This window comes from Pseudomyrmex gracilis, unplaced genomic scaffold (assembly GCF_002006095.1).
Source record: "Pseudomyrmex gracilis isolate BER0280 unplaced genomic scaffold, ASM200609v1 scaffold_26, whole genome shotgun sequence".
Taxonomy (NCBI): domain Eukaryota; kingdom Metazoa; phylum Arthropoda; class Insecta; order Hymenoptera; family Formicidae; genus Pseudomyrmex; species Pseudomyrmex gracilis.
Window position 1 is genome coordinate 931,309 of NW_018020610.1, and position 25,945 is coordinate 957,253.

Sequence of the window (25,945 nt, forward strand, 5' to 3'; positions counted from 1 at the left end):
TGGCTTGCGGTTGCGTCTTGCGGTTAATGTGGAACGGGCTTAATGAGAATCGACAGCGCCTCCGTGGCGGAAAAGCGAACCATAAAAGCCGCCAGCAATGATTTTTCGATTCGCGCGCGTCGTTGCGATGGTGGTTGTATTTTTTTTTTTTAATTAACGGAGACGCGGAAGTGTTTTGCGGGAGTGTTTTTGATATTTCTCGAAGATCTTTTTACTTAGAAGTGGAATGACTGAATTTTTCGACTTCAACTTGAATTAATTCGTTCGAGTAACTCCGGTAAAGCGATCGCGTTGAAATGGTGGTCAATGCGATTCGATGACAAAGCTGATCGAACTCCAAGTTGCGTCAAACTCATTCTAAGGTAATTTTTTTAGTATGTAAATTTGAATTGCGGTTGACGCACGATAATTGTTATTTACTGAAAAACACGTATCTTTACTTTCTCGCGTTACCGCTAGATAGCATATGTCGTTCGTCGGCCGTACACACGTACGTACACACACACACACGTGTACAAGATTTCGGGTTCGATAGACGTAGTATACTATTCTCCGGTTTTAAAACCAGAAATTGAAAATTATAATCTATTTTTTTTCTAATGTTAGAATAAAAAGAAACACGAGACTAGTTAAAAAATCATTTCTGCTTTCATAAATTTTGAGAAATAATTATACGTAGTCTTTAAATACCAATGTCAAGATTTTTCATTTTTTTGTTGCTTACTATGTTTAGAAACTTTTTTAAAAATGGTTTTCACTTTTAACGCAAGGAAAAATGTGAGCAAAGTAAATAAAAAAATCCCAAGTGTTTATTACACATAATAATGTAATTAATATTGTGTATTTAAAAATTCTCTGTCTCTATATATCTGTCTTGAAATGCAAATAAATATGTCAAACCGTATAAATATAATATTGTTTTTTAAAGCAGCTTTGAGTGCTCTTTACAAATGGATGAGTTTTTCTATCGCATCTCAAAGATATTGAAAAAAAAAAACTAGTTAACTGTCTATTTATTTTGCACAAAGATGATGTAGAAATGTTGCACGTTGATACATAGTCCAATTAAAATTGTTATAATTTTGTTTATATCGGTTCGTTAATGACCGAACCGTATTACAGAATTTACGGGCTAATTAAGTAACACCGAGTTTGCGTTCGGACTTTAAAAATGAATAAGACGCGATACGGTCTAGTTTCTAACGACGGGATATTGTCTTACATTACACTGTCTTGTTTTATTTCCATATCGATTTCTAAGTAGTCTACATCCGAACTGTAGATTACATGATCTTATAACTAATGTATCTCCATTTTCGCTGTTGCGTATATCGCATTTTATCGATTCTTCTTCGAAGAACGAGAAAGCTGAAACGAGAGATTGTTTCTTTTGTAACAAGAAATCGTTCGATAACTACGTAATTGAACAACCTAATGTCGCGATATCAAATTCTTTTTTTTTTTTTTTCGCAACTCGATTCTTCTTCACAAGAGAAGATTAATTTCTACTCTGATTGTTACAAAAATTATTCACATCAACGCAATGTAATAAAGTCTGTTGCGATTGTAACGACTAATACTCGTTACAATGGCGCGTGTAATTACCGTCACAAATTAGAGTATTGTATCGGAGAAGCTGTATTATTTATTAAACAACGCTCATCAATAACGCAATTTTCGGTAACGAATTTGTGTGTGTAAGTATACGTGTGTCATGTTCAGATATTTAATAAATAATAAAGCTTTTAGATCTGCATTATTTACCGCGGCAAATCACAGAATTCTGAAATACAAATAAATTACACACGTACTCAACGTGCAAATTTGCGTAATCACGAAACTATCGTGAAATATGAAACTTCTTTTCTTGTATTATATATATATATATATATATATATAAAAAGAACTAATAAAGCCACACATAAAAGGTGTTCGCATTTTACCCGCGCGCCAACTTGTAAGAAATAAAAAGCCACTCCGATGTACAACAGAGAGAAACGAGAACGAGGGGTGGCTTCGACTTGGTTCGCTGTTTTCTAAAGATAACCCGCAATAAATCGATGTTCTCTGTCTCTTGTTTTTTTTTTTTTTTTTTTTTTATTCCTCGTTACGTTTGATTGTGTAATGGGCCTCTGTGTGCATGTGCACACACACACACACACGCGCGCGCGCGCGCGCGCGATCGTTCCGTAACTTGTGCATACATACATGCACCGCACCCTCGGGTTGGGGATCCGCGTCCGGTGCATCTGTTGCATCCCGCACGCAGGGTGAACGCGCGCGCACCGCTCTGCCAGCGGGGGCGGCCAGAGCAACGATGGTGGTGGTGACGGTGACGGTGATGGTGGTGGCAACGGCGGCGGCGGTGACGGCGTCGATGGTGATGGTGGTGGTGGTGGTGGCGGCAGCGGTCCTCGAAAGACGCGCGGGGGTTGGAAAAACGACGAGGGAAAGCTCGTAAGCGGGCTACCGGTTACTACGTAGACGCATGCCCGCCGATAGCTCAGTGGAGCGCGCGACTTCGTGCCGTAAGCACACTTCCTGCGAGTGAATCTCTCTCTCTCTCTTTTTCTTCTTTCTATCTCTCTCGCCGCCGCTCTCTCCCTATTTTCCCGTTTCTCCGCCATATGTGTAAGTGCGGGTGCGCGTGTGCGCGCGTTTCTTTCTCGCCTCGCCCCGCTCTCCGCCTCGCCTCACCCCCGTTGTCCGTCTGTCTCCACCTCGGCCTCGCTCGTCGCCGCGAGGATGGCAGGTTCGTCCGCCGGCGAATAAAATCGGCGGTGAGCGATATCGGGGAGGAGGAGGAAGAAGGGGGGTGATAATGGTGATGATTATAATCGCGGAAGAAATGGGAGTTGCGTGAAAAAGCGCGAGGCCGCCGTGAGAGAATTTTTTTTTTTTTTCGTGCGCGAGTGAATTAAATATCAAAACAGCCGAGCGAGATAATTCGAGAAAGAGAGAGAGAGAGAGAGAAAGAAAGAAAGAGAGAGAGAGAGAGAGAGAGAGAGAGGGAGAGAAAAAGAGTGATAAGAAGAAATTGTGTGGATAGGCAAAGAGAAATCGCCAGCGAGCGAAAAGAAATTTCGAGTAGGAGTGATATTTGAAAGAGTAAGAGAACGCGCGCGCGGCGCGATGGTACGGGGTGGCAGCGAGCGGAGGTGATATTTAAACGAGGACGGAGTCTCAGAGGGAGAAAGAGAGAGGGTGCCAGTAATATCCGAAAGATCGGAGTACGTCAAGTGAAAACACGATGTAACACGTCCGTATATTTTCTCTTCCCAGATATGAAGCGAGGTGCGAATATCTTGTAAAGTGTGACGTGAATAATTTAGTTTCGCGGAAGAGAAAAAATATATATTCTCGAGAAAAATTTCGAGAGAGGAAGCTACGGCCTCTTGTGAATCTCACGTGTGAAGATCACGTCGGGAAGAAAGTTCAAAAAAAAAAAAAAAAAAAAAAAATTCGACAGCAGAGAGAGAGAAGAGCCGGAGTTCGCACGCTTATCTTCGATGTGTGAATCCAAAAGACTTCGAGAGACGTCGATATCCGCGAGCGGAAGAAGAGAATCGCGAATCGATTACTAGAAAATGTAACGATCACTCATAACCCATAATGGAGCGCAGGGAAAACAAGAGAAAGGGGTGCGTGACGTCATGAGATATGAGAAAAATGTGTCTGTTTTTCCTTATCTCGAACGCCACGCAATAAAGTCTCCGGGAATGCTTTCTCTCTCTCGAGTTCCCAACATTTTCGATTTTCCATATTACTGTACTCTCTTTCTCTCTTTTCTAGCTTTGGTATTTTTAATACTTTTGAAATAATCGTTTTCTCTCCTCGCGTTTCTCTCATCGCTCTTCCCTCATCTCCTTACTGTATTCGTGCACACGCGTGGATGCGCACGCTGCACATTCGTAGAACACACAGAGACACACACATACACACACACACACAGAGAGAGAGAGAGAGAGAGAGAGGGAGAGAGAGAGAGAGACATACACATCGATATAATCTGTACAAATAGTCGTATTGTAAAACAATCCGATCCAAGTGGTGGTCTCTCGCCACCTCTATCCGCTGATCTTTTTCACTCCCGTGACGCTACCGTTCTCTCGTCGAAATATTTACGCGCGCGGATCTGCGTTTATTTCCAATCCGACAGCCAAAACTGATAGAAAGGTCTCACCCGCCGGCTGTTAGTTATGCGAAAACCGTGACAGTCAGGCTTTCGCAGGCTTTTCCCGATCTGACACGGCCATATGAATTTTCACGCTTATGTGACGTAAAACGTCCGCTCGGGCGCGGACAAAACACGCGCTTCGCAAACGTTCTGATTTCCAACGAGCGAACGAAATTTATTGCCCGGTAATATTCTATCCTCTTCATCGCTGAAGAGGAAATGCGCGTATGTTGCGTAAGAGAGAAGTATCAGGGGGGAAAAAAAAAGATCGTGTGTGTTACGAACGAATCGAGATCGACGCGTTCGATCTGCGTTTTCGCGCCGGAAATAAATAATCGAAATCTCGACGTCGCCTTCGCGAGTGGGCGTATTCGCGAAATTCGCGAAATTGGCCGTTGGTGATCTTTTTACGAGGTGAAGCTGCGTGACTCACGCTCAAGAATTCCATTGTGCGCGGGAAGTTTGCACGCACGAACGCACGCACGCACGCACGCATCGGTTCTGCATAGCGAAGAGAACAGGCGGCTTCCAAAAATACACGTTACGTTTGGGCGTTTCGCGCGCGCGCCACGCGCGTCGATATGCAAAACGCATCGGTAATTCATGGAGAGAACGTGGCGTGGAGTCGCTCGGCAATAAAGTGAAGGAAACGCGGGAGAATTTATTAGAAATTTCCGAGCTGTAATAGGCGAGAGGAGATTACCGAGTGCTCTCCTTAATACCTTGTCGAATATAATGAAACATTCTTCGCGATGAGAAGGAAATCAATAGGCACGTACTTGTCCGTCTCTCTTCTTCTGTTCCTCTTCATTTCCTTCTTCTCGTTGTATTACCTCGTTCTTCCTCTGATATGCTACTTGTTTCTCTAAAACGCCGTCTTCGTCGCACACGAGAAAGAGAGAAAAATATAGAACCTCCTTCTTGTTAACGAATTATTCATGTAACATTCATGTTTGTTTGATGAAACAAAGACAAAAAATTGTCTCTTGTTTTCTTTGCGCTCTTCGGCGCGCGTGAACTTATGAAAAATCGAAATCAAATAAGATAGAAAATATCGAGAGAGTGGGAATACACAGTGTTTGCAGCGGAACGCGACGCGAGACGACCACAAAGCGAGTTCGAAGTGACGAGCATCGAGTGTGATCAAACGGGCGAGGCTTTTGCTCTCGAGCCACGGCTCTTCTTGCAACTCGTTCTGTTACGAGGAACATTGATATTTTGTAAACTGACATCGGCGAAGCATGATACGCGCGCGCTCGACAAGCGTCACGAGCGCGAGCTGATCCCGCGAGTCCGGGTGTTCGTGGCGAAAAGGTAACACAAATACCGAGAAACACGCTGAGGAATGGAAGCATGATTCCCGTGGCGCGGGTGCGACGTACGCGACGGAAAACCAGACGAAGAGCATCCTGAGACCGAACAAAGTCTGGCGGCGGCTCCTGACCGGGAGCGGAGATATGGATGCCCGCGAGGATGACAGGGTCGTCGTGGTCGGTCGATCGCGAGACACGAATCTGTTGACTTAACCCCCCGGTGGTCTCTGGAGAACCAGGGGGGCGGCGGGTGGTGGCGCAATCTCTCTCGGCATGTGTGTCCGGCGCGGAGCCGAAGAACGAGATCGTACTTCCGCTTCGCGAGTTGCGCGTCACGTGGGGATTCCGTTCGGTGGAATTATCGTCGTGTGACGTCACATAGTCATCCGTAAATGTCCTCGAGACACGAGGACTCGGGCCCGTTGTTGCAGTGCGTCGCGTCGTCGGCGAGATTCGATCACTTCGCACCGATTTTTCCCGACGTTTACCTCTCAGTAGCATGTGCGTGACTTCAACGTGGAAAGACAATCGCGGCAGTACAGCCCCGAAGAGATCCGGTACCGAGGGTGGTGCGAACCTGTGCCCCTGGTACGGTACCGTTTCCTGAAGGACAAGGGCGTGTGTGCGCGTTGTGTTGTTCGATCGGAAGAAGAAGAGAAAGAGAAAAAAAAAAAAAAGAAAAGAGAAACAACACGGCAAACTCGAAGGTACCCTTCGTGCGGTGGTGGTACCCGCGGCTGAGTGTCTCCTCGAATCGTAATCCGCCTCTTGTGCGAGGTGCTCGCGCGCACCATATAACGAGGCGTGCGAGAACAGCTGTGCGAATCGGTATCGAGCGATACCGTCGAAGGATGAGACAATCTCGCAGAATATCCTGAGGAATAGCGAAAGGTACGTTTTTTTTTTTAAAAAAAAGTGAAATCAAAGAGTTGACAAGCGATAAGAAATAATCCGCGTCCGCACAAAGTGACTCTATTGTATTTATTTTTTGAAATACTTGTTTTATATATATTGCGAATATATAGAGGAACAATTTCTCAAGCCTCGATAAGATTTTTACGTGAAAAGTTCCTCGCCCGTTATAAAGCCGATAATATTCTCTCGCGCGCTGAAGTATTACGATTTATGGTGCGCTTTTACGACTAAAGAAAGAGAGAAGGAGAGATAGATAGATAGATATAGAGCAAAGAGATTTTATGTTTAAGAAATTATTTATTATAATTTGTCTCCAGATAGTTTTTCATATTTTACCACACACAGCAAGAGGAAAGAAACATTTACAATATCCAACGAATATATTAATGAAACGCCTATAAAGTTCGACAAAGATGACCTATATGGGATCTTCTATTTCTTGAGATCTCAATTTTTCAGAACAAAAGCTTCTCTCGCTATAAATACTATAATACGGGCTTGTGCGCAGATACTTCCCTATCTCGCAGCGGTTTCCTGGATTTTTCCTTCGATCGAGCCCGGCTCATTTTTATCCAATAACCGTGCAATAAGCTCATATTCTCCGATATGTCTAGTCGTTCCGATATTTGAAAATAAATATTTTGATCTCACATTAAAATCGACTAAAAAAAGATCAACTCTAGATCCGTTATATGCGATATTTCGTTAACTTCACAACGGGAAGCTGCTATGTATGCGCGTATTCATCTTGCACAAAAAAAAAGTTATTTTTTTCCTTAATATTATTATTCTTCGTCAAATAAATCCCTCACGCTTATTTAAAGCGCCTCGTAATATCTGACTGGTCTTTGAAACTTATTGGAAATGGATTATTGGATTATTTATTGTGAGCTGTAAAAGAATTTGTAACCTCTCCTAGAACGAGATTTAACACGTCCGCATAAATAAAACTAGTCTGAAACAAATTTGTGCTTTTGCTTAATTTTATTAATTACGCGTCGCACAAGATCGTCGTCGCTCGTTCGCGTTATTATACAAGTTTGTAAATTCCGTCATGAGCTGAATTTTTTCAGAAATCAGATACTAAAAAGCACACAAATGTATATTAATTATCTGCACATAGAAAATAAGCTGCGTATCGTATTCTACTGTTAGTCTCTTCTCGGTGCACATGACGCGGAACTTTATTCGCGTATTAGAGAAAGAGCGCTGTAACGATGACTTGCTCTCTTCGAAACGATAGACGGAGCAAATCGCGTTTGAAGGAGATTATTATTTTCTCGATAGATCCCACGTCGTGCTGAATATTCTCACTCTCTTCCGCAACTTTTTTTTTTATCATTATTAACAAGATTCGATACGGGGGTTGCGAAATGAGAGAAGACACGATAACGTTTCATTGACAATTGGATGACTCGCAAGGTCTCGTTCGACAGATGTGAGAAATTTTGCAAGTCAGTCTCTCTCGAACGAGTTTATTGAACAAGAGATACGCGACGAGATACGCGAAACCGATAGGAATGGGAAATTTGTGCAAGATTGTGTACAAATAGCGCGCGCAAGGTTTTATGCAAATTCGCAAAAATTTGTGAATCGCAGTGCCACTATTTTTTTTTTTTTTTTACGACGCATCAATCGATCGTATCTGCCGGAGCGGGGAATACCCCGCGAAATTGAAATGGCCGCGTCGGAAGATCGCGTCGTCGGCGGCGCGAGAGGGAGGAGAGAGAGAGAGAGAGAGAGAGGAATGCAATTTCTGCCGCGCGACACGAAAATTTTCGATGCCATTTCTGCCGCGCTTCACTATTCGAGGTTACTGAGCCATCGCGCCTATTTCGTAGGATTAAATCTTCGAACGTGCGCGCATACGCGTATATATATTCCGTACTGAATTAAAACAAACGGGATTATACGTGACAAAAATTCTTTCCGCGCCGACAATAACGATTGCGCATTCAACGTTTACGAAATACACCAAGAACGAAACTCTCTCCCGCGTGATTCTGTTTTCTTTTTTTTTTTTTATCGCGCAATTATTCCCGAGAAAGGATCTCTCTCTCTCTCTCTCTCTCTCTCTCTCTCTCGAAGAAACGTTTTGTTTTAATGCGTTTCACAGATTTGATAATATAAAATACGACGATGTTAGAAAATGATGATAGAAAATGTACAATTTGCGGGTAACAATTATTACAATACAGGCGCCGCGTATATTTCAAGACCGCAATTTTATTCACTAATACAATAGCAGAGTCCCGTGAATGCGAGACCCGTATATTCGCGATATCATGTCTGTTAATACAGTAAAATTGCCGCCATTATGCGGAATTATTATGCCGAGCGATGATATTTTTCAGAAACGTCGCGGTAAACGCGGATTTTCCCGTTTAACAATATATATTTCACACGCGCATAGAGGCTTCATAAGCCTTTATCGTGTGAATTATAGCGTCGTTACGGACTATTTACATAGAGAGAATACTCGATGGCACACTCAGGCCATAACGAATGCGTGCCAAATGTGTGACATCGCCTGGCAGAGCCGCGCGCGCTTCCTAAACCGATGTTGTACAACTTGGTGTGTGTACTCAGAGAGATAACTATTTAACAGTAATAACTACACACGAACAACGGAACATGTGTGTCACTCTATAACTTCGGTGAAACTTTCATGCGGCGGCACACAACATTACGTGATATCTACGATCGTGTAGCCTCGGTCAGTTATTAATCCCGCGCAACGGCGTTATCAGTAGCAAGTGCGTCTATGCTCCGCGCTTGTGCCTGCCGAAGAGTAACCCTAGAAATTTGTTATGGATTTTTTCTGTCAAATGTTTAATCCGTATATTTTATTGAGAAATAAGATTATCCGATTCTTTATTAAAAAGAATTTCAAATTTTCATTTGATCGAAAAGTTGATAATTTTTTTGAGATAAAGAGAGAGAGAGAAAAAACATATATTTTGTAATAATTTATAATGGTATTATTTTCTACAAAGAAGTTATTAAAGACGTAGATTAATTCGCGCAAAAATCTTCTTTCTAAAAGTATTGATAATTATGACTTTTTTTTTTTTTTTTAATGCAATTATGAGTACACGAGTTTGCAATAAATGTCCGTTCGGTTTTTTTCTTCTTTCTGTTTTTCTCGTATTTCAAAAGAGACGAGCTCGAAGCTACACACACACACACACACTCTCACTAAGAAGATCTTCAACCGAGCGTATCGCGAACGGACGCTATTTTAGCTACGCGGAGAGCTACGAGTAAAAAGTTGTGATTCTAACTTCATAAGCGAACAAGAAATTGTCATTAGGGTTTAACGCTTCAAGCTGTAGCGCAACAAACTTTTGTTCCCTTAGTAAAAACCTTTTCATGTCGGTGACGCCATTGTAGGCGTCGAACTTAAATTCTGGATGCAATAAAATGAGTGGTAATCTATTTTATGCTTGCTAAGTAGATAGAACTTTGCGTAAGCAAGCCCTGGCGTCGAGAAAATCCCGTATTTTTCTCGACGATAAAAGAATAAAAAAGCCTATCTTTTTTTTGTTCGTTGTTAATCATCGAATCTCAAGAAAAAAAAAAGAAACATTCGCTCCCGATAAAAAGAAAGAAGTATATGCGATTGGAAATAAACGCGACTCCACGTTTATGAGACGGTTTATGAGACAATGTAATGCCAGGTTTTTACATCGATCCGCCAATAGACGACCATAGACGAGCAAACAATCAATTATTATTCCTCTTTTACATGAATATTACAATAACGACTATTGCCGTGCTCGTGCAATTATGTTTTTCTCCGTTTTCTCGCCTAACTCTAAAAATAACAGCGTAATGTCAAATTTGGCCCGTGTAGATAATTTACGCGCGATTAAGAATCACTGAGGAATTTTTTTTGTTTTGTTATTTTTTAGAATTTACGTTGAAAGTAATCAGAAAATCGATATACGTATTTTTAATCGCTGTAATGACAGTTTTTGTTTTATGATGTTTTTTTTTATACGGATCCTATCGTATGCCTGTAGAGTATACGCGCTTCGGTCGTTGGACAATGAGCGACTGGCCGTCGTCGCGGTGGAGATGACTACCAGGTTAGTGGCTCGTCCCGAAGACGACGACGACGACGACGAGGTCCACGAAGAAGAACGAGACCCGGCCGTGGGCTATCACTGCCACTGATAGAGTCGGCATCATCCCGTCGCAGCTCACATCGATGCCGACCGCCACATCCACGAAACGAGGTACGAGACCGTGTCGTGTTGAGAACACGCTGTTAAAGGAACATAAAACTCAAATATAAAAAGAAACACGCACACACATACACATTCGTTTTGAATCGTAAACTATCGGCGCATCTCGGCGTAAATCGCACAGGCAGAGAGTCTTTTACGTCATTTTATCAAGTCAAGAAAAATAAACCAAAGAAGAACGACCCACAAGCGAGGTCGGATGCAAGTTAAAAAATAAATTTTCTTTTTGCGAGAAGTAGGAATATTTTTCTCTGCAAGCATACGAGAAGATGTTGTGCGAATTGTTACAATAAGTTACATAACATAGGAGGGGGTCTTTATTAAGACGGTCGGTCTGAAGGAGGTTTCCAAGTAGAAGAAACGCGCGGTAAGATACGTGGCAAGATAAAATTGTTGGTACAGCGACGGGCGCAAGTGTGTCACTGGGGCAATAATGGGGACTCGATTCGTTATCTTTCATCGCTCTGTTCCCGATTCCATTACCGCGGCCAAAGTAACTAATGAAACAAAAGGGTGAGCGTTCCGTCAACGCGCGCACCGCGCGCGCGTTGTTTAATCATATGTAATAACGGCTAACTATCTTATCGATAATCCTCGCGCCTGGAAACAACACAGGGAAAAGGCAGATAAACGCGAATCAAAATAGGCTCGCTGGTAAATTTAAAAAATTGCGAACCGCTCGCACGTTTGTCTGCGAACGAGAATTTTTTCTAATTAAAATATGTAAAACGCATTGTGTATGTGTGTGTGAAATATTTTTGAGGACGTGTCTTAAAATACAAAGTGTAAAATAACGAGACCGGTTTTTTATAAACGAAAATGGTAAATCCGATTACGTGTTTCCATACGTTTATATCGTATCCGCGAATCTCTCGTGAAATTTAAAAAAAAACTCTCTTAAAAAAAAAAACTCGTCTCTGAATAATCGTGGAATATTTGTGGCTACGCGCAATAGCGGCTTCCTCGTGGAGGAAGCTATCGTGCGGATCGGAACATCGAGATGGTCGTCTCAATCTTGCTCGAGCGTGTGAGGGAGATAGATTGCAAGAATTGTCAGCGGAAAATGTCGAAGAAAGAGATGAACCGGACTGAAGATCGAGGCGGGAGAGTCGGCCGTATTTAGGACTCTTATTGTTCTTCTAGTGGTTGTCACGCATTGACTCGCGATAGATGTGTCTGTGACTTCTTCTATCCGCCATTTGTCCTCTTTTGCCTTTATTCACCTGTAGCCCGCAGTTCTCTCTCTCTCTCCCTCTCTCTCTCTCTTTCTTCGTTCTCTCTCTCTTTCTCTCTCTGTCGTGGGGTGATGCCGAGATCCTTAACGGTGCTTTATCTCCGGAGCTCTCTCCGGCACGCGATCTCCCCTTGAACTTTGATATTTACCTTCTTGCTGCCGGGCGCAGAGATTGACACAGATATGCAACGATAACGATCCCGATGATGCGGATCCGTGGATGCTTGCAATTACACGAGAAATGAATTACGGAAATTCGGAATTGATTTCTAGATTTACGCAACTGTGGGAAATCATCGATTAATTCTCGCATAGATTCGCGAGATCGAGGAATATATCCCTCACTCGCAAGTCAAATACACATGTACGCGATGGTCTCTCGCTTAGCATTCCTAGAATATCTCTAAAGAGACAATGATCTGATCAATCCTTGCGCTAATTTCTCAGCGTTGTGAACACGCGTCGACGTCCGAGCGATTTGAAGAATTCGGTAGGAAACGTGTCTCTCCTGGTGACGCGACAACGAAAATTCCGTCACATTTCCCCTCTCTCTCTCTCTCTTCCCCTCACGATATAAAAGACATCGCGTGAATACTGATTTCTTCGCATTCCCGCGTGTACGCGGAACACATCGTCCGTCTCGCACGTCTATGCACGCGCTGCTTGCGTGTTCATCCGTGTTCCATTTGTCTCTTCCCCGCGGCTATCGATCGTCGTCGAGCGACACCGTGGGGACTGAAACTCTCCGCCGCTACGTGCCCACGAGAGCAGGGTAACCTGTGGAATTGACAGAGCAAAAAGCTCCTTTCATGTTTCCCCCGGAGTTCGGGACGCGTGGAGAGATTTGCAAATTTCGTCCGCCCCCGGCGGCGGCGGCGACGGCGGCGGCGGCACGAACGCTCCGAAATATCTGTTGTATGCAAATCGGCAGCCGCCCGCATGGCAAACGCCGTTTCGCCAACGGCATACGAATCGCCGAAAAGCGATTTCTATTACGCGCCACGCACATGTGAGAGACTCCGTAACCTTAGAATTTAATATTCGCGCGTGTGAACCTACACACACATCGACACCGATCTGAGAAAATTTCCGTCTATACGCGCGGAGTCTATTGACAGACTCTGTATAAACATGTTGTCAAACATATATACATATATGTATATATATATATATATATCTCTCTTTTTCACATTTCCGCAAACTTCTTACTGTCCACTTCGAGTTTCATCTCGGAATGTATTTATATTATGTATTTATATTCGTGATGTTGCGGGATTTTGAAGTTACCGTGAAAAATTTCCGAAGAAATGGGTTACGGGTATAGAACTCGCGCTCATGCAATATTAATAGTAAGTGGAAGCACGTAAAATAAATATGATAGGGGTGGAAAAAGCTGCTTATATTTTCAAATTGAGTAATTTGTTTAATGGGAAACGAACAGGGATACGGAAGGGAGGGAGAGGGAGGAGCGGGGTTGTGGCACAAAGACGTCAAAGAAATACTGTGAAATTTGCGTGACATGAAAATTAATGTTAATTCCAATTTTGTATGCGACTGTTAATTGGATTTGCAGCACGAGAATTATGTCTATTAAGGAAGCATTAACATGGGCGTGACTAAGGCGTAATACTGTTATCACACACCCACACACACACACGTACGACGCGCTTTATGCACGTATGTGTAATATATGTATATATATATATATGTATATACATATATATATACACGTGTAATCGCTTCTATATATATTTTTAAACCTCCGGCGGCACGAGCTAAAGTACACGTAGTTATTGGACGTGCACATCACTTTATTTATAAATAAAATTCGCTCAACACGAAACCAATTAGAGATGTGATATCTGATTTTTGCATCAGCAAAGCCGGATGTCAAGAAATTATCGCGCATTTTCTCTCTCCTCTCTCTCTCTCTCTCTTTTTCTCTCTTCGTGGTGCGCCGACGAATCCGATAGCTTTACACACCAAGGTGAAAAAAAAGTGGAGCAAAACTCTCCTGTTGTCTTTAGCAGTTACATTATAGTCTGAATTTTCCGGAGTGCCTCGCCGAGGTCATGTTTACTCTGTTCTATCGATCGCGGGATATCGCAAATAGAGTATGTAATCTACTTATGAAATCTATGGAGTTATAAGAATAGGCTCTAACTTCGCGCGTACACACACACACACACACACACACACACACACACATTTCGGCATCATTTTTATCCGCTCGAGAGAAGAAACAAAAATACTGTAATTTTTATTATTTGTTACGAGTGTATGTTACATATAAATATATTTTTTGCGAGAAACACACCGTGCGTAAAAGCGACACACAAAACAAAAATTGAAAAACAAAACCTTATGTAATAATGAATGTTATTTCGTCGCGCGCAATAACAGAAGCGCGGTTTAATTAAAATATTACAGAGAGAAAATAATATATATATACATATGTATATACATATACATATATATGTATATATATATATCGAAAAAAAAACATTATGGTATTATTACGGTCAATTCCAAAGAGAGATCTATTGAGAAAATATTATAATTAACGCGAGTCGATCCGCGATATCGATTATTGAAACTGAGCGGTAAGAGAATAATTTTATCAGAACCACATATTAAAATCGTTTGTCGATAATTCCTGCGACGCATTCATGAGCTTCCTTTTCGTCTCATCGATCACATTGCGGTGATGTGCATCGTCAGCTGACTGACATAATTAAAACACATCGGAGTCAGCGATAAAACGTGTTTGTTTTTCAGAGATCGGTGAAAATTCTTCGGGGATATGTAGAAGCGGTGAAAAATCCGATCTCCCCGTTCGTTCCGCTCCGGCGACCGCACCGTTCGAAATTTCGACGTCTCAGTTACGCGCGCGAAAACTCGCTGTCTCATTTCAGTGTTTTACAAATTTCTGTTCGTATATTTTAACGAATATATTTTTTTCGAAAAAGTGAATGTTTCGACAAACGTAATTCTCTCTCTCTTTCTCTCTCTCTCTCTCTCTCTCTCTCTCTTTCTCTCTCTCTCTTTCTAAAACCTATCTTCTAAATCCTATCTTCTCTCTTTAACGTTCTATTAGCAGAGAGTTTAAGTCAAAACATTTTAAAAAATTTTTAACTTACCGCAATCTCCGAACAGAGAAGAGTTTGTTCACTTGCGTGAAGAGCACGTAAAAATTCGGGTAACGGATCGCGCGAGTGACCGCGAGAAAAACGAGAAACGCCCGAAGCGCGACTTTTTTATAGTATCATTTCAGCAGAATATGCGAGAGCCTCTTTTTCGCGTAAATGCGCATCTGAATTCACCACTTGATTTTTCTACGACCTATCTCACAACCCGGTTGAAAATGCACTTGAACGCTCTCTTGCACGATTAATGGATCCGACAATCAGATAAGCACTCTCTCTCTCTCTCTCTCTCTCTCTCTCCTCCGCGAGGAGCGTCTATTATATTTTAGATTTTATGTAGAGCATCGCTTGATTGAACGCAGCTGCTCTTGTTTACTCGTGTTTATGGTTTTTTTGCCCTCATTGCGCAATTCAATTGACATAATTGAAGTCTCGTGTAATTCGGCGCAATTAAGCGCTGCAATTCGTCCTGCGCGAGCACACGCACACGTTAGTGTGTGTATTTCAGTTTATTATATAATATATATGTTATACGTGCATATTACACATTACACAAACCGTAAATTTTATTTAATTTTCTCTATAACGCATTACCAAATTACAGTAAACATGTACGTCACGCGTAAAACGAAATTCAATAAAACAGCATATGCACGGAAAAGCTATTTGGAGATTTTTATCGTGTGAAGGATTCGAAGTGCAATGCTATCTTGAAGATATTTCAAGTATATATATTTTACACACACACACACACACACACCTACGCGGAGAGACGAATGGCAGCTTTCGTCGTCGACAAGCGTCAAACTCGGTTTTATCATCGGGAAGATGTGAGTTAGGAAATCGGATGAAGGAAAATAAACCAAAAACGATGCATCGGATCGTTAAAGGGAAACCGAAAAACCTCGGCGACGACGGGCACGCAGGCAGCGAAATCGCAGAGACCGTTCGACGAGGCGTGAAATTCGTCGATAATGGAGCCGGAGCTCTTCTTTTCTGTCTGCACATGAAGTCGCCGAAAGCTTGCTTTGTGAAAGAATCTCCCTCTTTAAAAAAAAAAAAAAAAAAAAAATGAACGCTCGGCAGAAAATCAGAAGATTGAAGCTCGCGCGAGTGCCTGTCAATAGCATCGGCGCGGCGCGCGCGTGCTACATAATGTTCGTGTAACATGTCCAGTCGGAGAACGACGATATTACAAGCCGGTTCCCGATTACAATTTAGGTCAATTAAAACGAACAAGTTCAATTAGAGATCTAGATTGCGCGTTCGATTCGACGTTTCTTTTCGCTCGTGTACTTCGCCCGCGATCCGGATTATAAAATAATTAAACGCGTAACACATATCGCATTAGATTTAATAATTGCGATTCGAATATTATGTTTATTGCGCATTTCTGTTCGCGTACTGATAAAGGACGTTTTAATTACCCCGACATTCTTCCTCTCGCCGCGGCAATTCCTCTTGTAGTCTATACATCTCGTTGCAAGTTATTTAAAGTTGCCGAAGAGTTCGGGAGGTTCTTAATTAGATCGCGTTTATAACTTTCGATTAATGTTCCTTTTGGGGAAAAAAAAGAATCTTCTCGAACTACTTTTTGTATATATATATACACGCGCGCGCGCGTAAACTCGACGCATCGCAATCTCTTTCTTTCGTTTCCGGGAAAAAATTGTGTTAAGAACCGTCGTTAAATTATTGCGACGCGATATATATGCACTTGCGTGATGTGCGAACGGAGAGAAATCAGTTTCGCGGAAAATGTCTCGCTCGCGAATGAGCGCGCGTGAAGATTGGAAATCAGGAAACGAGATTTCGATTGTTTGCCGACGACGTTTGCGACAATCACAATTAAGGTTCGCGAGCGAGCGAGCGAGCGAGCTTGCTCCATCATCCGGGCGCATTACGTTTTATTGACATCACAATATCGGGAATATTGATCAAATTTAATGCATGCGAGAGAGCGACAATCTGTTAATCATATGTTAACTTTACGTTAACCGCACACAAACCTGTGCGAAACCTCCGCACACACGCGCTCATATGATTGATAAATAAATCTACGTTTCATCGATATATATTAATTGCAAACTATTATAACATATTTGGCGGAAATTCACTTCCGCGCGCGCGCGGGAAATTGCATGTACGTGGACACTCGGACGCCGGAACAGAGTTCCGCGTGAATAAATAATCGGAAGTAATTAAAATACGTTCCGCTTTAATTCATTCTCCGCGAAATGTCTCTCCGAGAAGGTGTAGTGTGTACTGTGCGGCTTTTAAATCGACCAGACTTTTCGTGTGTTCGCGCACAAAACACACATGTATTACGTGTGTATGTACCTACAACTTACGTAATCCGCATTTCCCGCGGATCGAGATGTTTTCGCGCGAACGCTCCGGCAGCGGTTTACGCAGTTGGAGCGTATACTGTAACAAAACGGATAATGGAGGCGTTTAACCGGATATTTTTCCGAAATCTCTTCGGCGTGTCCGTGTGCGTGCGTGTATGTGTGTGTGTGTATGTGTGTGAGTCAACTCGAATTCCGTCGGTCCGGTTGTATATAAATCCCGAGGTCGAAACCAGAAACACTCCACCCCCGCACATCAGCTGTCGGATTAAAATGTTATAGCCGAAAGGCAGATTAGCGAGCGCTATTAGCTTCTCTACGTGTCAATATTATTTTTAGCGCTAGTGGCACGCGGCGCTGGAATTTCAAATGCGAGCGAAAGCTCGCTCGCGCGGGCTTCGCGCGCGATTAGTTAATTAAGCGGCGAAAAGATTATTCCTCCCCTTTCCCTTTCCCTTCCAAGTTCGGGAGGTCTTATACTAATAACGTAATTACGACGGCGCAAATTTGCGATAAGTAGGCGACGAGCTGTTGCCGCGAGATAACGCGTTAAAAATTGGCGCGCCCAGCTCGTTTTTGGCGAGCCGGGGCGTGACGCGCGAATTGAGAATCACTGAGGCTTTTAAATCAGCCCTCTCTCTCCCTGTTGTCCACGTTGTTTAGTTGCTCGTCTCCGGCCAGATAAGCCACGTTAAAAATACACTGCGACACCCCTGGCTCGTCTCTTCGTTCTATTCTGCTTCGCAAAGATCTTCGCCTGGCCACTACACAATGCTATCGTGCCGCGCGCGCGCGGACGCTCTTTCTCCCCTTTTTTTTTTCATTTTCATTCGCGTCACTCCTTCCTCCTTAATCCCGCTTCTCCCGGCGCTTTCTGACTTCCTCTCTCTTTCATATTTTGCTCTTTATGGGTTTTTTTTTTTCGCCTCCGCTCTTTTTCATTTTATCTTTCTCCATATACCCGGTCACGGGAAGAAAAGTCAGACGCGGAGCGTCAGAACGAAATCTGCTAAAAGTATTTTCGCATTTGGCTCCGATGGCGCGGAGAGAAAGAGAAAGAGAGGAATAGAGCTTGATGGATAACGCTTGCGGCGCGGCAAGATTCGATGTCGGCGCGAATGATTTAGGACGAGGAGAGAATGATAAAGTACAATATACGGAGGACTGGCGGGACGCGGGAGGCGGGACGAGTCCGCGATTTACCGCGATTGAAATCCTTTTAAGGATATTTGAAGCACGACGAAACGCGAAGTCGAGAGTCTAATCTTGTACGAAACGAAGTTAATCTGGCTAATTTCTGGGACATCTCTTTCTATTCCGCGTGGAGATGGTTTCGCACGTGACAGATACACCCGCCCGCGCGTGCACGTATCTTCGCACCGCGAATGTGAACGTTATAGCTCTTAACCCCCTTCCTCCCCCCACCTTCCTCGCGATACCATATGCGATAAAACACATTGATAGACGTTCAATATTGCAGACGAACAAGTCTATATATCCTCCGCACGGAGTTCTTTACTTATTGAAGCACTGAGTGCCGCGTTAAAATTTAAATCACATTCTGTACCGAAAGCGAAAATAAACAAGACGCAAATTACAGGTGCTAATATATAAAAAATAGATGAAAATCTATTTGCTCTCACACTTGCGAATAAAATTGGTCAAATGAAAAAAAAAATGCAAAAAAAGGAGCTTTCAAAGTTTTCGAAATTATGGTGTGATAGAAAATGTTAATTGTGCGAGAAAGAAAATGAAAATCTGTTAAGTATCTGCTGATGTAGAAAAATGTAGAAAAAGAGAAAACAGCTTTTCGAAACCTTCGAAATTACGACGTAACAGAAAATTTTCATTAATGTGTTAATTAAACACAAAAAAAAAACGCGATTGTTGTTTTTTTCGAATATGGTTTTTGTTCAACTACTATCCGATATTCAGAGAGAGAGAGAGAGAGAGAGAGAGAAAAGCTATTATTACTAGGAAGGCATCGAAATTTTATCCGCGCTCATTATCGATAAGATGCGAATCGAAGCGAGCGATTATCAACGCAATATTTGCAGATAACATCGCGTTGCCTCGACTACTACCAGATTTGTTCCATTGAGTTACGCGCGCATTTCGACAAGCAAGCGAGGTTTTTTTTATAGTTCTTCATACAAATGTTCTCGGAAGCTCTTTACTTCAATTAATTGCCAACAACTGTGTATTTATCGAGCGATAATTTTTTGTCTCGATGTTCTCTCGTACTCACACACACATACATACGATCGGATGTAAATAAACTTTGAATAAGTTAGAGTGAATTGCGAATTATATTTGTTTATTGGAAATGGAAATATGCAATATGTGTGATAAAATATCGACGAATTTAAATATACCACAGCGGAGAATGAATTTCTTTTCAATTAATTTTCGCGAATTGGAAAATTGCAAAAATCATGATAAATTTCATGGATATATCCGGCGCGCGGTAGCGTCTAGAAATTATTTAACGTGTGTGTGTGTGTGTATGTGCGCGCGCGCGTATTACGTGTCGATTTCACAAAATACGTAAATGAAATTAATAATATTGTATTTCCCCCAAACCAATGTCTCTAACCAATTTGTCAAGGTTTGGTTATGCGAACGATAATTTATATATGGAAAATAATCGAATATAATCGGCGATGTAGCGGAACACGTGATATTGGTATATTTTCTACACTTCAAAATGCTTAATAGGTCATGTTAATTAGAGGCACACTAACGGAATTATATCGCGCGAATACTCTCTCTCTCTCTCTCTCTTTCTCTTTGTCGTTTTTACTCTTCTTCTCACTCTCCATCTGCTTTAATTTTATTTTAAAATAAATTGTTTCAGAGGGTTTTAATCAATACCTCGCTCCATTTTGGCGCTTATTTTATTACTCATAATGCCACCATGTGTTGTAACGTAATTTTACGCGGCCGTAAAAAATTTTAATAAAATTTTAAAGAAGCGAGATAATTAAAATTAAAAAAAAAAAATATGGTCACACCGTTACAAGAAATGTTAATTTCGCTTAATAATGGTTCGTGATCATCTTAAGTCACACAAAAGGAAATAATTAATATAAATGATCACACATTTATATAACAATAAAATTATATATATAATTCTGAAAAAAAAAACAATATTTTGAAATATGCAGCAAAAAAACCTACCATCAATATTCGTGAAACAAGAATCTATCTCCGTATATCGGAGAAAAAAGAACTCCTCTCAAGACCATTTAGATAAGCGCGTTTATACTATAAAATCTGAAAATACGTTCACCCCTTGGGTATGAAGCTTTCACAAATGTGAAATATTAGCAGACAGGGGAGCGAAATCTTTTTTTTTTCTCCATCTTGCATTCCGCTTCTTCTTCTCGCCTCCTTGCGAGTCACTCGATTTCTTTCATGTCGGCCACCGTAATAAGCCCCGTCTTAAAGTTCACTTGAAGGTTCTCTTCTTAAACTCGTTGCGCGAAATGAAAAGAGGAGAAACAACGGGGGATACGGCTCGACATGAGCTTGGCCCCGAAACTCGATATGCGTCTCCTTCTTAAGTAAGTATTAATGCGCGCAATGATGCGGGGCGCGCGCTGCTGGAAAACCGCGAGAAAAAAATCCACACTGCCGACAGTCACGTCGTCGTCGTCGTCGTTGTTGTCGCGCGAGACGTCCTTCCGCCGTTCAAGCAAGGTGACCTAGAAAGTCATTTGAATTTGACCCGGTCTACGATAAATGGCAAACTTCGTCGACAAGCAGAATAGGACGTAGATTAACTGTGCTTTGTGTCCGGGGAGATCGATACCGTTACGATGAAACAGAAAGGCTAATGGATTCGAAACATGAATTTTTACGATTTTCGCGCTCGCCGAAATGAAATATCCCGTTTCGGCATCAGAGCGGAAGGAGTCCGCAATTCGACGTTTGAATGCAATTCTGAGAAGAGAGAAGAATCGATCGCGGCTAAATTCGATATTTTATCGGCGAAAAATTGCGCAATCGAATCGACGCGTTTTATATTGCCGGTGAGGCAATAATATATGCGATATGTTTTTCGAAACTCTCCCGGCGTGGCCAATTCGCACGAACGTACGATTGCTCGTAACAGCCGAAAACGAGTCTGCCACGTCAGAAGTTTTCGGCTTAATATACGAGTTTCTTCGCGTTCCGACTATTATCGTCCGGCTTTTTCGCGCGATAACACCCGGTTATCTCGTTCTACTCGGGTTTCTTCCTGCCCTTAAACCGTTTTAGCACCCGAGTCTAGAGGATTTATCCGACGTAATCGCGTAATCTACGGAAGGACGCAGAAACGATCTCGTCGTCGGTTTTTTATCATCGCGAATTCTCTGAATCGAAACGACGACGATAATTTTTGTATACTTTGTCGTGTCGTCTTTTGTCTGTTTGTAAAATTGAACGTAAATAAAAAATTTTTGACACTTCGAAACCGATCAGACAGAGTCTCGAAATTTTCAATTTTATTTTTGACACTTTATATATTAATTATAAACATCGATGTTTTGCTAATAAGTTTTCATTAATTAATCTGCATTGCTACATTGAGACTTGCGTTATTGAAATTTGATAAAGGACGGTGTAATTCATTTGAACATAGAATTTGTGTTCAAATAAATAATACATTAATTAGATATATACATATGTACATATTAGATGTATACATATGTATATATATATGTACATATATATACATTTGTAATATCTGTGATATTTCACAAACGAACGTATTTACAATTAATCGATGTGCTCTGACTGCAATTTTACTCTCCGGAAACATTACACGGTGTTCTCGAGAGAGAGAGAGAGAGAGAGAGAGAGAGAGAGAGAAAAAGAGAATAAATGCTGTTGTTAAATTAAAAGAGCTATTTGTTCTAACTCCGCACCTCACTCGGAAGAACAACAATAGTTTATTAAATAAATCTGCATAATGCATAACATCATCCTTTTGTCTATTTTTTTTTGCGCTGCGGAGAAGTATGCATTTTTTTTTGCGGGGGAGCTGCGCTATAAATTGTGCGAAACTCGTGTTCTCGAACTAACGTCGCGTGTAAACACAGCGCGAAGCGCAGCGCACTTGTCTCATTTGTTAATGATCATCAGAGAGAAACACACACACACACATACACACTCACAAAAAGTAAAATTTCACAAAAGTTACAATTATATCACAACTCTGTTGCACTTGTACCGTTGCGTTATATTGCACTTGCGTTTTGTGTATAAAAGAGTGTATTATAAATTATTAACTCTTTCTCTCTTGCAACTCTTAGGAGAAAAAACTCCACACTAGTGCGAGAAAAAATTTTATTTCGAGTTTCAAAGAGTATTATGGTAAAAAAAAAAAAAAAGAAAAACATATTTTATACACACACACACACATATACACACACGTACTATTTAACCTAATAAACATGGAAAGAACAAATTGTAAAAGGCGCTATAAATAAATTTGCGCTATAATTGTCCAGATGGCAGTTGAAAGACTAAAAGACTCTTTGTTCCGAGTTTCGCTTCAATCCAAAAAAAAAAAAAAATTACAGTACAAAGATAGATTCTCGTTTTGTTGCATTCAAATTATCATTTCTCGCTTTGATATCGTTTCCTACCGCACCGGATATTTTGCAACTCAATGAAGTGCATGTCATCCGCTATGTTTTATCATATATTTAACATTTTTCGCTACCCGCGCGCGTTCGCCGTGTGAAAAATAAATATGTACCATAGAGTTTTAGAAAGGAACGTACACGCGCGCGCGCGCGCACACACACATGTAATAACATAAAAATTGCAATAAACTCTAATATTCTTCGTTGGAGAATCTGACGTGTCACAACTGTCCGTTACAATTTAAGATCGCGAATTGCGAAACGCGATGCATAATTAACATTAGAATGCACACACGGATCCGACAATGAATTCATCTCTTCAGAGCGCCGCTGGCGTCGCGACAATTAATTCCTACGGCGAGTTTACCTCGTCCAAAAGCAGGACGTGAGTCAATATCTGAATGCCTATTCGGACTGGCGTTAAGTGCGCAAAATTATGGCTCAAGCCGGCGCGATATTGTCGCGCTCATTTCAAGATATAATTTATCGTGCTCGCATAGTTTCGAATGGAATGGAATATACGAAGGATGCGCGACGGCCAGTATGCATGTGTGTGTATGTGTATTACAGAAACAGAGAGTTAGCCCGGACGTTGTTGAACGAAAATTGAATTTTAATCTCAGTCGCGAAACGATAATTGAATCGGCGAAACATCACCGCGCGCTGGTTAATGCGTTGCACCCCTGTGGTCTGCGCGCAGGAAGAAAATCCCGGGAAAAACAGCGCCTATACCGCACAAAGGAGAATAACGAAGCGCGCGCGCTACCATTAACGAATTGTTCCGTCTCGTAAGTGAAACAACGTTTTGTTAAATCTTTTATGTTTTTCCGTCGTACGAGTGATGCGCGTCGTTTGCCAGCAAAATAACGTGTACATATCCGCCGCACAGCTCGTACGTATGTTGTTTCATTTAACCAGCGCCGGATATACATACACGTCGCCGCGCGCGCACACCCCACCCTGCGGGCGAAATTTATACGCGCAAATATTTGCGGAATTGTAGATACCTCATTTGCAAATAGAGGAGTGCGTATATTTTGCATGACCCCTCTTTCGGAAAAAAACTCTCTCGATGCTGATTTTATTTGCGCGCGTAAATTGTGGAGTCTACGGGGCGCAAGTGATACATTTCGGGTATAAAGAGACACGCCGGCTAGAGTTTTCAATTAGTTTCAAATTCTAGTTTTGCTCTACATATATATATATATATATATATGTACATATATGCGTAATATATTACACGTTTGCCAAAGAACTTAATAATTCACCGAAACTTTCGGGAATATTAAACTGTCTATAAATTTATATTAAAGTCAACGTATTTGTTAATTACAAGTTTCATAAAAACAGACATATTTCTATATTCTATTACAAATTCATCCGCACGTCAGGCAAATAAAAATTAATATTTGCTGGGAAGAAGCGGAAAGATATAAAAGAACTAAAAAGCGCAAAAATTTCGAAAAAAAAAGCCAAATGATTTTGAACGGACAAATATCGTTGAAGTAAAGAAAAAGTAGACAGAGATGCGCGGTCTCTCTCTCTCAAGCGTTACTTCGGATAACGGCCGCGCGAAGCGGACGATATTGCGAGTTCCGAGGGCGTAATCTCTGGCGTCGAGTACAAGAGCACTTCCGGCTCTTTTTCGCCACGGCGAACGTGCGCACACCATCGCCCCGATTCTCGACATCGGGAACGATGGGGGGATATTTCGCGATGTTTCTCGAAAGAGAGTAGAATCGTTCCAGGAACGGCTCAACGTTGGCCGCGCGAGAGTGGCGGGCCCTCTCGAGTATAATTAGATGTCCCAGTTTACCACCGCGGCATGTCATTATGGAATCCGTGTTTGCCGGCAGCAGCGCGCGAATATACGCCTCTGCGCGCTCTCTCTCTCTCTCTCTCTTTTTCTCTCTCTCGCTATCCCGAGCTACGTTCGCGCTTCGCTCGATAATAAGCCCTGTGAAGTAAAGCGCCGCGTACGTACAACCTACACACGCAGCGAAAAGTTAACAGGGTTCGACCCGAACAACTCTTGTTCCCTCCTTGTTATCATCGACGTGCCACGATCTCGCGCGAGCTTTGTATCGTCAATTAACTCGCAACAGAAAACCGTGGACGAATAAAAGAACGAATTGATAAAATGTGTTCTTCTTACACACACATCTCAGTATTTTTGCTAGTCAGGAGAGCGTTATTTGTTGCGCCAAGCAATATTCGCAATTATTTATGATATATTGCGTATACTCTTCTCGACAAGGGCGAACCCCCGAAATTTGTTGGAAAATAACGAATTCTGTCAGAGAACGCTGACGGTCGCGCAGGGGACTCGTGAGACCAATTTTCCCGACACTCGTCCCATCATGTAGTTTGGAAAGATATATATGTGTGTGTGTGTGTGTGTGTGTGTGTGTGCGCGCGCGCGCGCGACACACGCCGACACCCTCGTCCTTCACCTGTGGCTTGGCCGGTATCCCGGACCGGTCATCTGTGAAATAACTTTTTTTGCCATTTTCCTGCCGGATCGCTGATAATTCAGGAGCGCATCGGAAGATCAGCGAAAGAAAACCGTTTTCTCCTTACGTACGTACGTACGTACGTTTGATCGGATATGCGACGTATCTTAAGATCAATTATTCAAAACGTCAACTCTATAATCGCATTACTCGCGCGTTTTCCCGAGAGTCTCGTCTCGTCGCGATTTCTCGAAGACGATTTTTCCTCTCATAATCGCGTCAAGCGCGAAATGTATTTTCGAAAATTGCTCACGCAAAGTTGCAATTTATAAATATTCGATACGTTTTTACGAACTTAACACTTATCGCGATGAAAGAAACTCGATTGGAAATACGAACTCGAGGACGAGAAGTTTGTCCCTTAACTTCTCTCCATCCATATTTACTTCGCGATAAGTACATCTCAACCATCA

At 42.0% G+C, this 25,945-nt stretch overlaps 1 protein-coding gene across 1 annotated transcript in view; it reads left to right on the forward strand.

Moving 5' to 3' along the window:
* Positions 1–2,995: 2,995 nt before the first annotated feature.
* The window catches only part of LOC109852278, a 59,336-nt gene continuing 36,386 nt past the window's right edge, over positions 2,996–25,945 (forward strand). Inside the window, exons 1-3 of the mRNA XM_020423298.1 lie at positions 2,996–3,589; positions 5,254–6,381; positions 10,431–10,646. Of these exons, the coding sequence (XP_020278887.1) occupies positions 10,619–10,646 (28 nt within the window). The 5' untranslated portion in view covers positions 2,996–3,589; positions 5,254–6,381; positions 10,431–10,618. The remainder of the gene's footprint in view (positions 3,590–5,253; positions 6,382–10,430; positions 10,647–25,945) is intronic.